Below are 14,994 nucleotides of genomic sequence, written 5' to 3' on the forward strand. Positions count from 1 at the left end.
TGAGCCCAAGTCATACTGCCTGGGTCAAGAATGGCTGGCTATAGACATACAGTACAGTGCCCAGGACAGTGAGGCAACTGTTTCCTAGGGAAGACGGGACATTCAGAACCAAGTCAATGGAGGAATTCCTAGGGCCACCCCCCACATGCCTAAAACAAGATGCATGCTCAGAAAGGATCAAGGAGGATCCTATGCTTTGGCCTGGAGCTATTCTCTAAATTCATTGTATAGATAAGCCCTGAAGAAGAGCACTCACACAGGTCAATCTGCAAAGACTGGGAAAGGTGTTTTCTTTTTTCCCTTCCCTTTGTGTGTGTGTGTGTGTGTGTGTGTGTGTATGTGCGCGTGCATGTGCACACATGCACGCATGTGTGTGTTAGTGCCCAGCATTCAAGGAAAGCTCTAACATAAGACTAGTTAGATGCAAGCTTAAGGAACAAACACCACAGAGGCTAAATTCCAGTGATTACACCTTAAAATTCAAAATGTCCCGGTTTCAACAAAAGTTACAAAAAAATACCAAAAACAAAACAAAACAAAAAACCAGGAAGCAATGGCCCAGGCAAAGCAGAAGATTAAAGTACTAGAAACCATCATTGAGGAGGAGGACCAGATCTGGGACATACCAAAGACTTTTTTTAAATGGGCCTATGTATGCTCAAAGAGGTAAGGGACAACATGGACAAAGAACTAAAGTAAATCAGGAAAATGATAGATGAACACAAAGAAAATATCACTGGGGAGATGAAAATTATGAAAAAGAACCAAACTGAGCTAAAGACCACCGAAACATAATTTTAAAAATTCCCTAGAGGGGTTCAACAGCAGATTGGAGCTAGCAGAAGAAAGAATCGGAGAACTTGAAGACAAGACAATTGAAACCATTCATTCTAAGGAGCAGAAAGAAGAAAGAATGAAGAAAAGTGACCAGAGCCTGAGAAACCTGTAGGACACCATCAGGCATACTAATAGATGCATTGTGGGAGTCCCAGAAGGAGAAGAGAGAGAAATGAGCTGAGAGAATACTCAGAGAAATAATGGCTGAAAATTTCCCAAATTTAAAAAAAGACATGAACATCATCCAAGATGCTCACTGAACTCCAAGTAGGATAAACCTAAATAGGCCCACACTGTGACATAATCAAACTGTGAATGCCACAATAAAAAGCGAAATCTGAAAGCAACATGCCACATACAGGGGACCTCAAGATTAAGTACTGATTTCTCATTGGAAACAATGGCGGTAAGAAGACAGAGGGATCACATATTTAAAGTGTTGGAAGCAAAAAGTTGCCAAACAAGAATTCTGTATCTGGGAAAACTATCGTTCAAAAATGACGGAAAGATTAAGATATTCCCAGATAAACAAAAGCTGAGGGAGTTTGTCATCAGTTGACCAGCCCTATAAGAGATGTTAAAGAGAGTTCTGCAGATTGAAAGGAAGGGACAGTAGATAACAGATCGAAGCCATATGAAGAAATAAAGATCTCCAGTGAAAGTAACAACATGGGTAAATGCCAGTACTATTGTACTTTTGGTTTGTGACTCTACTTTTTACTTCCTATGGGATCTGAAAGGCAAATGCATAAAATGTAATGGGAAATCAGTGGTTTGGGACTCACAATGTATAAACATGTAATTTGTGCCAAGAATTACATAAAGCTGGGTGACTGAAAAATATAGAAACATGGTTTGTATATACTATCAAATTTAGTTTTGTATCAAAGAAAAGAGACTGTTACAGATTTTGGATGTTAAATTTAAGCCTCATGGTAACTACAAAGAAAATATCGGAGAATATGCAAGCCCATAGAGACAGAAATTAGAATACAGGTTGCCAGGGGTGAGGGGCAGGGTGAATGGGGAGTTAATGCATAATGGGTGTAGGGTTTCTGTTTGGGTAGATGGGAAAGTTTTAGTAATGGAAGGTAGTGAGGGTACCATCACATAGTGAATGCAACTAATCCCATTGAATGTTATGCCTGGGAGTGGTTGAGATGGGAAAGTTCATGTTGTATATATTTTCCCACAATTTGAAAAAAAAAGAGCAACTAAAGAGACAATAAGAATTAAATTCAATACATGATCCTGGGTGGGATCTTGCAAGGGAGAAAAAAAAGGCTCAAAGAGATATTATTGGGGCATAGGAAAAAAATTGAAATATAGACTATAAGGATATATATATATCAATGTTAAGTTTGGTAACTGAACTTGATAACTGCACTTAAGATGGTTACATAAGTGAATATGCTTGTTAGGAAAGGTACATGGAAAGGAGCATGATGTATACAAGCTACATTTAAACATTCAGAAAACAGATTGATACAGATAGATGGATAGACAGAATGACACGGCAAATGTGGCAAAATGTTAAAATTGATGCATCTGGGTGTTTGGAGGATGGGGATATGCTAAAGTTCTCTGTGTGGGGTTTGTATTTTTTTCTAACTGTCCTGTAAATTTGAAAGTATTTCAAAATAAATTTTTTTTTAAAAATCCACTAGCTCTTTCTTTAGTCTCAAAACTTGGTTGTGAAAAATGTGGATATTACACTACACACCAGGTTAATGGGAAATTTCAGCCTTTATGTTACAGAGAGCATGGAATCCCAGAGAACATGGTCTGCCCTTTATTTATCTTTGTGGCTTCCACAGTGCTGTGCATAGAGTAGGTGGTTAATAAATGTCCCATGAATTAATTGGACCCAATCTGAAAATTTTTACAGGCCTGGAGAAAATGAAAAGGAGCCCAGCCTCTGGCCCCTATCCTCTTACCATCTCTTTCTAGAAGTCATTGAGGGCCCAAGCAGCCCCTTGTAAACTCTCCCATCCCGCTCAGATCCAACAGCTAGGACATGGTTGGCCCGCAGCACCGACCTCTATAATCACTTAGAGGCCACTTAGGCTTTAAGCAAAGCATCTCTTCCAACTTCCCAACATTGTTCTTTTTTCTATTCCTAATTGAGTGTTTTACTTTCAGATAATCCTCTAATGAACAAACTCAAATGAGCAGAGAGGCAGCATTGACAACCCATCAATAAAATTTAAAAGTAAAAGTCATAATTGGAAATTTAAGCTACTTAAAATCAGGGAAATTAAATGGAACCATTTCTTTCTGTTTTAAAAGGAAAGTTAGCTTTAAAAGTACCTCTTCCATAGAGCCCCTAGATCATAGATCATAACTCTGCTGATCGTACCGGTTATTCACTTTGGAAGTGCATGCACAACAGAAATACCAAAGGAAGGCAAGATGGCTCCCAGAATTGTCTTTTCCCTTTCCATTGTTATCACTCAGAGTTGTTTGTAGGATTTAGGAAAGGAGACCTTCTGCACATTTTTTCTCTCTCAGTTTTAAGATACAGATCATGGCCGCAGTCCCCTAAGGCTTTTTCATATTATCCCAACACTTGCATGCCATGGGAAAGCAGGGGAAAATCAGGGTATGAGGGGCACCGATGCAGGGCAAAATCCCACCTCTTCTCTCTCTCCTCCAACCAGTGAAAGAGGAGGATTCCTGACAACAAAACCTGACTGAAGCAGGAGCATTTCTTCTGCATCCTCCTCCCCAAATCACAAATGCCAGTCATTGATCCAAGAGTCTGTTGTTGTTGCCTTGCAACCCAAGCTCGATGCTGCCACTGACCCGCTTCTCCCCCACCTCCCCAAGCTTTGCATCACCTCTGACTGGGAAACTGGGATGAGCTATGGAACCAACCCCTGCAATAACAGACATCCAACAAGGCCCAAATGGCTTCTAAGCGCCAGACAAGAAATAGGAACAAAGACCAGAGCTGGCCTCGGGTTCTGTTGTGTGCCATATTAAGGGGTAAAGCAGAAACTAGATGAGGAAATGACAGACTTGAAGTCACTCAGGCTGATGCCCCAAAACGGAGCTCACTTACTGGACTGAGTTAAGGGATACCTTTGAGTGGCTCCATGAAAAGCAGGATAAAGTGAAAATGTGTCATTGTGGGGCCAAGTGAAATAATTACATACCCATGCTCCATCAGGGCCAAACAGTTCTAGGAAGTTGCCAATGAATTCCCTTGACTTCTCTTCCCACTTTTGAATTAGATCGTGACTCTTTTCTTCCACTCTGTTAACAAATTCCTTTGATCTTTCCTCAACGTTTTTGACCTTTTCCTTCATCTTATCCACCTGGTTCTGGAAACGGTACTTCTTCTCCTGGTCAAAAATTGAAGGAGAAAGAAACAGATTTATCCAAGAGGGCATGACAGAGATCAAACATCCACAGTGATAGTCACATTTTATTTGAGTTGTACTTTTTCTTAACCTGGACAGTCAGAATATTGCCATTTTCTAAGGGCTGGATTGAGGGGAAGGCATATGTCTTGTAGGAAAAGTCATTTGTCATTAGTCTATTTGGATACATAAATGTGAAGTAGAGGCGGTTTTAATGACTTCTTTCTTTTAAACATCTATGAGTTGAATCCACATACTTAAGAATAAAAAATACACATTTACGCTTTATTTTGCGTAGATATTGGGCAAATATCCCACACAATTCTTCTGGGACTTTGACAAAAGTGTGAATTTTGCACAGAATGGAACATTGTTAAAATCAGTATTTCTTGAAATAAGTGAACCATTGGCTAGGCTTAGATCCCATCTGTTATACTGAAATTTTCATTGTACTGTAATGATATTTTCCATTAAGCTAACAACTGCATCTACTTGTTTGGTAATGAAGAAAGCTTTTATTCTGATAGCTTTTCTGGACTGGAATTCTGTTCATCTTAAAGCCTTTATGCAGCAATGCTGTCTTCCTATGTGCCTGGAAGCTGCTGTCTGTTGGGCAAGTCCTGTGTCACCTCTAAACCCCACTTTTCCTAATCTGTGAAATGGGTACAATTATCATACCTACCTCTTAGGGTTGATGTGACAATTAGATAATGTACAAAGCCTGGTATTTAGTAAAGGTTCCACGTGTGTTAGCTATTTTTGGTTCTATTAAATGACATTGGCATTTAATCTGTGTTACCTGATGAGGGTATCAAAACCATGAAAGTAACATGGGACAAAGGGTCTTCTCTCATGAAATCATGATACCTTTTTTCCTAAGGGAGTAAAACTTTAGCTTTTCTTTAGTATATGGGACTAAAATTGATTTCACATATCAGAATTTTTGAGACACCCAGACTATTGCAAAATTGGGTTGGGATTCCCTAATTTTGACCTTCCAAACCTTACTGAGGCCTCAGGGTGGAGTGGGAGCTTTGTGTGTTACCATTTAGCTGTAGATGCATGCATATGTGCTACGGGAGGTCACTCTGTCCTCCATGGCTTACCCTGTGACCTTGGGTGAGTTGTTCAACCTCTCTGGGCCTCTGTTTCCTCATCTATAAGTTGGATATAGTTGTTATACCTGCCATCATAGGCTTATTATGAGGATTAAATGAGGTAATCCAAGTGAAAGACTTAGATTGGCACATGACAAGCTCTTGATAATTGTTAGCTGTTGTCTTTATATTATTTTCTTCCACAGTTCATTTTGCACTGGAAAATGGTTCTTATATACATTTCTTGGGGGCAGCACGGAATAGTAGAATGAGCACTGGACTGGGAGTCAGGAGACCAGACAGCTGCTGCTGTCTCTATCTCTACTTCACTTGAGGGACCTTAGCCAGTTCTGGACCCAGCCTGCCTCATCTCTACATCAGAATTGGACTGGGTGACTGATCCCATCAGGTTCCTGCCACCTCTGAGGTTCCATGATTCATATATACACGTCCATCCCACACATTTGATTTTACCTCTGAGCTGCAGCCAGATTTGTTGTCATAAAAAGGCCACAAGCACATCCACAGTGAACTGCATGGTTCCCTGAGCTAAGTGGCTGAGCTAAGGGCCATTTAGTGAGAGTGAGCAATAACTTTTGGAAATGGCTTTACATGCTTGGATGGTTGACTGAATTCAATTTTAAGAAACAGACAGTTTAATTTATTGAAATAACCAGGGCTTTATTCTCTATAAGATAACAAATAATCACTTTATTCTGCTGCCACTTGAACCTGACACTTTCCCGTCTGTGGCCCGGCTGGTACAAAATCACAGAGCCTGACTCATGAGCTCAACTGATAATCACTGATGCTACAATTAATGAGACCCCCTTCCTATTTTGAAGGTATCAATGATCAATTGTGTAAGCTGCTGGATAATTACAGCTACACATAATTGTAAGTATCTAGTTTTGGAGACAATTCACCCTTTGAACATACAGTATCTTTTTTTTGTTCAGGTAGAAATTCTGTATGTATGGAGACATCTTGTTTTAATCAAAGATATCAGCTCCTCGGAGGCCAGGCAAATACAGTTGTTCAGACTCACTAACCTCACCTCCAGCAACTGTGGCTGCCCTCTTTGCTTTTTAACAGCTTGTTTTGCTTGTTTTAAAGATTGTTTTAACAGTTGCTCTATTATTAAAGTAACAGCAACTCTGTGGGAACAATACGGCAGAAATACAAAAGGAAGCCAAAGACTTTAGGCTTTATTTAAACAGCTGTAATTTCTCTGGATGATAAAAAATGGCTGTTAAGGTTTCTAATGACCATCTGTAAGGCCTTAATAAAATGAAAATTTTAAACTGTTAAAACAAGAAAGCATTTCCTCAAGGTTTAGCTTTTCATTACCTCTGCCCTCCTTCCATCCTTTCAGCAGAAGAGAACTCTTGCCTTTCACAAGGGGCAGATCTCCTAGAAACCCTTCATCCAAGTCTGCAAACACTAAATTGGGACAAGGGGAGGGAAGTGAGGCAGCTCCATTTTAGAATGTCAAGCTCACTGCCTGTTTCCTTGGGTAACTTTGGATATTGGTTTCCTCATCTATAAAATGGGGATAATACATCCTTAGGTTGTGACGTGGGTTAAAGGAGAAAATAGATGTAAACTGTTTACAACACTGCATGGCATATAGTAAGTGCTCAATGAACATTAGCAATGGTGGTAGTTAGTGGTGCAGTGATGTGGTGGCACTCAGAGGGTGCAGGGTGGCATGCTTACATTTATAAAGCTGACGTTCAACTCCTTGGCCGTGTACCCCCTCTGGAGGTTACGTCGGGCATAAACGTCATAGTCACGGACGATTCTGGTGATGATGTCTGATGTTGAGATGCCTTCTGTCCTCTGCGTTGGAACAAACATTCCTGTGTGGACAGTAAAGAGGAGATAAAGAGGAAAAACTAAGAATGCCCCAGCTGAACCATTTTCTTTAATGGCATTCCTTTCTAGGACAAAGTTGCAGCACCTGGGTGTGCCAGTGAGGTTTTCACGTCTGGCCCCACTGACTCTTCCAGCCTCGGTTCCATACACTCCCTCCCTCCCACACACTGCCCGTTCATCATCCTGGACCCACCCCCATAGGATGTGCCAGGCACACTCCTGGCTCCTGGCACGTGCTAATGCTGAACGCTTCTTTTCTGCCCTGGACTTCCCTTCCCTGCCCATATCAGCTGCAGAGTTCTTTCTCATCCTGCAAGGTCCAGCTTCAAGGTCATTCCAACATCACCAGGCAGAATCCACACTATTTAGGAGGGAAACTTGTCTCCTATTAACAAATGTATTTTTTATATCTGTCTCCTTGTAGAAACAGAACATTTTGAAAGCACAGGTTATGCCTTAGTTGTCTCTACATCCCCAGCACCTAGCTCAGTGCCCGTGTCTTGCATGTGGTAGGTGTTCAACAAATGCAAACTGAATGAATAAGTGAATGGAGAAGAATAACAACTGAGTCAATGAATTAGTTAGATCATGGCAACACCACTTCTCCCCCCCCAAGGAAGCCTGTGACACATTAGACCAAAGGAAAAGAAGAAAGAGTATACTATTTCTGTTTGTCTCTGATCTAAAGACATGCCAGTGGGGTGCACAATGATTTTATCTCCCTAAGAACAGTCTACTCTGCATGGTTGTTTCACCATTCAAAGGCCCTTTCATCTAGAATACATGGGATCGAGCAAAAATAAACAAGCACAGAGAATGCCAAGTTCTAATAGAAACTCTTCAAGGTCCTCAAGCATCTATTTGGGTGAGCCAGTACTGGCTACAAAGAAGTCACAAACATTAACAAAGACATGAATTGGGTTTATAGTCACATTTCTGTTGTCAACTGAAATGATGTGTTGGCAACAGAGATCTTTCTACCTAATATCATTACGGCTACACAGTCAGAGATATCAGGCATTGGACAGTGTGATAAAGCCTGGGGACAAAGGAACTGGCTTCTCAGTGTGCAGACTTGGGCAAGTCACTCAAACCCTCTGAAGGCAAGTGATTTAACCTCAGTTTCCTCAGGTGAGAACTGAAGTAGCTGGACAAGATGACCTGGGACTCATCCTCACTGCTTCCCTCTCCCTCACTCCCTACATCCAATTTCCAATCACTAATCTATTTCCTAAATGTCTCCCCAATTCATCCACTTTGCTCCTTCCCCCATTCTAAACCAATCCAATACTATCTTGTTCGAAGATTACAGCAAAAGCCACAATACCAGTCTCCAGCAATGTTGTTTCTGTCTCCTTCAACCCAGTCCTCACATAGAAGCCAGAATGGTCTTTCTAAATGTTAAGTCAGCTGCCCTGCTCAAAACCCTTCACTGGCTTTCTACTGGGTTTAGATTCAGACCTGTAACTTGGCTCTGCAACAGCCTGCATTATCTCGTCCCTGTGTTTCTCTCCAGTCTCATCTCAGACCCTCTCCTTTTCACTCCCTAAACCAAGGCATTGTTCTCATTATAGTCTGTGGAACTGAGCCACAGGCTGACCCTGCCTCAGCTCAGCCACACTGGACTTGTTCAGTGTCCTGAAAGTGCTGCCACCCCCACACCCCTCTGCCACCAACACACACTCTCTCTACCTGATCAACTCTTGGTCATCCACAGGGTTTCAGCTTTAGTGTTACTTCCTCAAGGAAATCTCTCAACCCCCAGACTAGGACTTTCCTGTTTGTTATTCCTTCCCATGGTCCTCTGCTCTTTTCCTTCAAAACCTCCAAGTTATTGAACAAAACAACTTTTTCAATAACTGTCTTCTCCACTTGACTATGAGCTACATGAAGGAAGGAACTGTGCCTGACTTGTCTCTTCTATATTTTCAGCATCGGGTGACAAACAGCCAATATAGGAATATTTGTTGAATGAATGGCTAGATATACGTTGATCTCTAAATGACTTTCCAAATCCAGTTCTCTCTGATTCTATGGACATATGTGAATTTTTCAGTCTTGCATCCCTTACTATGCCATCCCTTTGGAGCTTTATTCTGATATCGTCTGTACATTCCCAGTTCATATCAGCAGCAGGGTGGCACTACTGATGCTAAAAAGAAAAAGTATCCATTTTCTAATGTTACGTGGCTCAGAGGACTTAGTTGGGGTCTGCCACTAGGACAAAACTTCTTTTGTTACCTTCAAGGAAGACTGAATCCGACATAGGAAGCAAAACAGAAGGTACAGAAGGCAAACATCTAAACATGTGGATGTAAACAGCACCCAAACTGATCCAGCTGTGCTATTCCTGGTGGGTGCAGAAACCCTGAGTGGTCCTGAGCTGTGAAGCCTTGGATGACAACCCCACGCTGGTGAGGAGTCTATCCCATCTTTCAGCAGGCAGATATTTCACCCATACTCCCACCCGCTGAAATCTTAATAAGCTTCTCCAGCTGCTAACAGATTTTAGCAAGTCATTTAGACACTTGTGACATGAGCTCACCCTTTCTATGAAGCTAGAGGATGAGGTCTCTCCATGGCCGAGTAACTGAAAGTGGAGTTGGGGTTGGGGAGAGATGTGCTTTGGCTGGTTGGGAGGTAGGTCTCTAAAAGAAGCTGAGCCCTCTGCTGATATAATGAGGTACCCGGCTTCCTCCAAATCCTAATTATTGCTCTGCTAAAAATATACAGTAATGAGCATGATCAGAGAACCTTTTTTATCATGCTTTTCAGACTTGCAGCGTTTGGTTATGGAGCTATTTTAAGAAGCAGCAAAGCACGTGTTAATGAAGGAAACTTTCAACAGTAGTAGGCAATATTAGAATGATGATGAGTAATGTGGACCTTACAGTCTATTTAATTTAAGCTCCATCTTCTCATACAGCTTTGCTAGGGATTTTGACATGTAGCTCTGACAAGCACAGTAGAGTGCTGCAAAGCTTAATTCATGCCCTTGATATCTCTGGCTTCATTTTACATGATTTTTGACTTTCAAAATAAACCACGATTAGAGTATAAAAGCCAAATGTGGATGCTCAGAACATTCCTGAGCATCTTTCTCCCACAATGAATATTCTGGCCTTCTCTACCTGGACCCCAAACAGATCTCCACAGTGACTTTCCTTCCTGGTGAGGACTCAGCAGAGCAGATTAAAGGACCACAAGGAAGGGTCCTTGTGTATATGAACAGCCACATACAGTTGTATGCCTGTGCTCTCAGGGCCAGAAAAATACCACCTGACTATTCAATTTAGAAATGGAGATTGTGATGGGCTGGCCTTAGTGACTTGCTCATGACAAATAGAATGTGGTATAAGTGATGCTATGTAACTTCCAAGACTGTTTCAGAAGAAGCCTTGCAGCTTCTGCCAAGGTTGCTTGCTCTCTGGACGCTCTCTTCTCAGGATGCTCACTCTTGGAACCCAGCTGCCATGCTGTGAGAAGCCCAAGCAACATGGAGAGGCCATGTATAGGTGCTCCAGTGACAACCCAGCTGAGTTCACCGCTGACAGCCAACATCAGCAGCTAACCATTGAAGTTTGCCATCCGGGACCCTGAGCCCAGTCAAGCCTTCCAATGACTGCAGCCCAATGATATCTGACTACAACTATTCGAGAAACACCAAACAAGAACCACCCAGCTAAGCCCTTGCTGAAATCCTGGCCCACATAATCATGAGCAAAATAAAATGGCTCTTTTAAGTTGCCACATTTGGGGGTAATTCGTTATGCAACAATAGATAACTGGAATAGGGATATTGAACCTGTTCCTATACCTAAACAGCTGGAACTTGACAACTGATGCCTAAAATCAGGAAAACAACTCCAACAGGCCTAGAGGATGAAGCTTCAATCCATGGAGACGCCCAGACCTTGGAATCTAATGGAGCTTGCCCTGCTGAGTTTCAGACTTGCTTAGGACCCATGACCCCTTTTTTCTTTCCAATTTCCCCCTTCTGTAATGGGAATGTCTATCCTATGCCTGTCCCACCATTCCATTTTGGAAGCAATAACTTGTTTTCTAGGTTTCACAGGTCCACAGACCAAGAGGAATTTTGCTGCAGGATGGACCACACTTATAACTGATTTTAAGGAGACTTTGGACTTAAAAGTTGTTACTGAAATGACTTAAGACTTTTGGGATGTTGGGATGAGGTGAGCGCATTTTGCATGTGGGAAGAACATGTCTTTTGGGAGTCCAGAGAGCAGATTATTGGGGATTGAATCATGTTCCCCACAGAAGACATGTTCAAGTCGTAATCTGTGTTCCTTAGAGTGTGACCCCATTTGTAAACAGGACTTCTGAAGGTATTCGTTAAGGTATGGACTCTTTTGTGAATAGGATCTTCAAAGATCCTATTTAGATGAGGCCAAATTGAATTAGGGCAGGCTTTAATCCATATGGCTGAAGTCCTTATAAGGACAGGAAATCTAGAAAGAGACACAAATAACTGAGCAGAAGTAGAAGCCAGAGATGCAAGCCAAGGAACCCCAAGCTTTTTGGCAAGCCAGCACCAGAATGCTGCAGACTCTGTGAGAAAGCATGGCCTGTTTGGATTTCTAGACTCCAAAACCATGAAACAATAAATTCCCATTGTTTAAGCCAACCCATTGTGTGGTATTTGTCATAGCAGACCAGGAAGACTGGGACAGCAACTTTTTCCTAGATCACTAGATCTTGCCCAGAAATAAGATAACCACCAAGCACTTATTCCTATACTAACAAGTCAGCTAGGAAACACTGACCAGGAAACACTGACTCAATTAACCCTGGGGGCAGTTCAGCTGAGCCAGAATCTCTGGCCTAGATCCTTGTACTCTCAGTGAGGTCTATGGACCTGCGGCATCTAACAACCTGGGAGCTCATTAGAAATGGGAATCTCAGGCCCCATGAGATCTACTGAATCAGAAACTCCATTTTGAACAAGACCCTGCAGGTGATCTGTAGAAATGTCTCAGTTTGACAAGCTCTGGTCTATACCAGGTCCTTCATGGTGATTATAGGGAAGGAGCAGCCAGCTTACTGCTCAGATTTTACAAAGACTTAAAAAGGTTTAATCCCTCCTTGCCAAAACCCATCTCACTAGAACTGACACATCAGCCAGTTTGTTCTTTGCCCCCAGTGTTCCTCGGCAGCATTCCAAATCTGAAGTGAATGGGGTTTTCTTTCTTGGGACTCCTGATAAACAAGATTGGACTTGAGAATTTCAAGCCTCCAATTCTTGTCCAATGCCCCTGACCACAGAGGGAGCCTTTTCTAAGGTCCCAAAGGGATGTGAACCAACAAAAACACCATTGGGGAAAATAAGTACATTATATGTAACAGAATAACTTTCTGAAGTATTATCCAAGGTTGTTTTCCTTTCTAGGGATCATGGCTGTCCTGAACCCACTGACAGACCTCCATCACTTCAGGGGAAGGGAGATGTAGCTGAGGATCAGGAGAGCATGAATGGGGCCTGTCCCCTGCCCCAACTCAGGTGCAAATCCTAGGGACAGGGGTAGGGAAGAGACCCCTTTAGAAAGATCAGAGCATAGGAGCCAGCACCCTGTTTCCCACCAGGAACTTCAGGAGGAAATTGTCTCACTGAGACTCTGTGCCAACATGGGGAGGCCTTGCTAAGAGTATTCCTATTCCTGATGGCAGGCAGGACAGACAAGCCTGACATGGCTCCCTTCCGCTGCCTGCGTTTTTGGAGGGCATTTAAAAATTTCCGGAGGACCCTCTAGAGGAATTTAGAAAGTAGCAGAGATTTAAGATCAGCATGACTGCTAGGTGGGTCACTGGAGCACAGGGAAGGGAATCCTACAGGGTCTGAGGCAAGTACAGGTAAGGGCTGAGGTGAGGCTGGGGTGAGGATAAGGAGGTGGATGGGAAAAGATGGAGGAGGTGGCTGGGCATCAGGGGGCTGCTAGAGGGGTCTGGTAGGCAGAGGGAGATGGCTGACCCCATGCCAGGTCAAAATATAGGCCCGAAAAACTTACAGAGTACCCCAGGAGAAAAAGGCGAAAAAATTTACTCCTTAGAGTCTAAGTACAAACCTAGAATTCCAGGCATGTTTTTTTCTATCATCTAGAAATAAGGGATTCCTAAGCAAGTTCAGCTACAGAAATTACTTTTGGTCCCCAGTTGGTCCTTCCCCCACAACAGACTTGCTCATGGCACTCTCCTGTCTTAGAGTGGTGTCTGGCTCCAAGTTTTATACAGAATTAAGTCTAATCCAACCTAACCTTCCAGTCTCCATTTCTGTCCTTACCTCTGCATGCCATGCCCTATACTCCATTAACACTTTTGCTTTTCTCCAATAGGCTACACTTCTTTATACACCTCCACCTTTGGACACACCTCCCTAGCCTGCTATAATATACCCCTTCACAGTCGTATTACATTACAGTATACTTATTTATGTCCATCTCCGCTCTCTTCTCAAAGGTGAGGACTATGTCTTATTCATATTTGTATCCCATTCCCATTTTCCCTCAGACAATTCCTGGCTTTGTGGATGCATTCGGGGGATTAATGGGTTAACCAATGAGAGTCAAAACCATCCAAAGATGGAACAGGCTGCCTTAGGAGGTAGGGAATTCCCCATCATGGGAGATGTACAAACATCATTTCTATCCGGAGCTGGCAATGATGCCAAGGAGGGGATGGGACGCTGGTCTTGGTATCCCTTAAAGTTCATCCTACCTCAAGAATCTGAAAGCCCTTGAGTACCAGGAAAAGACTGTAATAGCAGCAGGCTGAGGTTCAGGAATGATGGGAGATCCATGAGTGGCGTTTCAGTGTCCCCCCACAACTGGGGAAGGATGGCTCTGATGACAGGTGTCAACCATGGGGGCAGCCCTAGTATAATGTGGGGTGTGACTTCTTGAAATCCCAAAGTAAAGCATATGGTAACTCATTAATTAGATTGTCTGTACCTTGCCAGATAATGGTGTAATGCACATATGAAGGTATGCATGGATGCACATACAGTACTTACAGACAAGGTTCATGGTAGACAGTAAAATAGCAGATAATAAACAAAGTCATTAGAAATATACTTCTGCACTCTACCTTTAGCTAAAATGCCAGTTCTAGCCCATCCCTTCCCCAAACTCTTCCTTGCTCCAAAATTTTCATGCAGCAAATAGGCTAAGGGGAGATTTGCAGAAGGTAGCTGGAGGAAGGAAGAAGGATGGAGAAGCTAAGTAACCACCCCTCTTCACTCAGACGTCTTCATTTTTAGGGTCAAAAAAGCCAGCTGACTCTAAAAGAGGATAGAAGTAATTACCTTCTCCCCGTCTATCTTTTTAAGTGTAATCCAAATGGATATATTTGGGGGATAATTTTTAAATCCCAGCAATAACTATTTAATTCTTAGATGATTATTTGAAACCCTGTGGCATTGACTGATAGCCTCAGCTCAGGAAAATGACAAATGCTGGGTGGTGAATGTGTAGCAGAGACTATTTTTCATTATACATTTGCTAAAAAGAGCATCTATAACTCATGATTTTTGTTCTCTTGCCTGACATAAGATAGAGCAAGAAAAACACAAACTCATAAATATAATTTTTAAAGATCTTTCACTTAGATCATAGTCATTTTTGAAACAAGAGAAATGGTGAGCCTTGCCTCTTTCACTGGGATTTTGTCAGTCTGTGAGGCTACAATGATTTGGAGTAACTTACAGGTGTCTGAGGGACTCAGATGCCAAGATCCCATTGGAAAGCAAACGGAAATTGGATGCAAAGGTTCACATAATTCACACCAAAGTATCACCTCTTACA

The 14,994-nt window shown here is 42.3% G+C and overlaps 1 protein-coding gene across 5 annotated transcripts in view; it reads right to left on the reverse strand.

Moving 5' to 3' along the window:
- The window catches only part of PCYT1B (phosphate cytidylyltransferase 1, choline, beta), a 188,558-nt gene that overhangs the window by 17,537 nt on the left and 156,027 nt on the right, over nucleotides 1-14,994 (reverse strand). For all 5 annotated transcript variants that reach the window (XM_037821896.1, XM_037821898.1, XM_037821895.1 and 2 more), the window contains 2 exons: nucleotides 7,019-7,161; nucleotides 3,996-4,184 (listed from right to left, as the gene is read on the reverse strand). In XM_037821896.1, the coding sequence (XP_037677824.1) occupies nucleotides 3,996-4,184; nucleotides 7,019-7,161 (332 nt within the window). The remainder of the gene's footprint in view (nucleotides 1-3,995; nucleotides 4,185-7,018; nucleotides 7,162-14,994) is intronic.

Source organism: Choloepus didactylus, chromosome X, assembly GCF_015220235.1.
Source record: "Choloepus didactylus isolate mChoDid1 chromosome X, mChoDid1.pri, whole genome shotgun sequence".
In the NCBI taxonomy this organism is placed as follows: domain Eukaryota; kingdom Metazoa; phylum Chordata; class Mammalia; order Pilosa; family Megalonychidae; genus Choloepus; species Choloepus didactylus.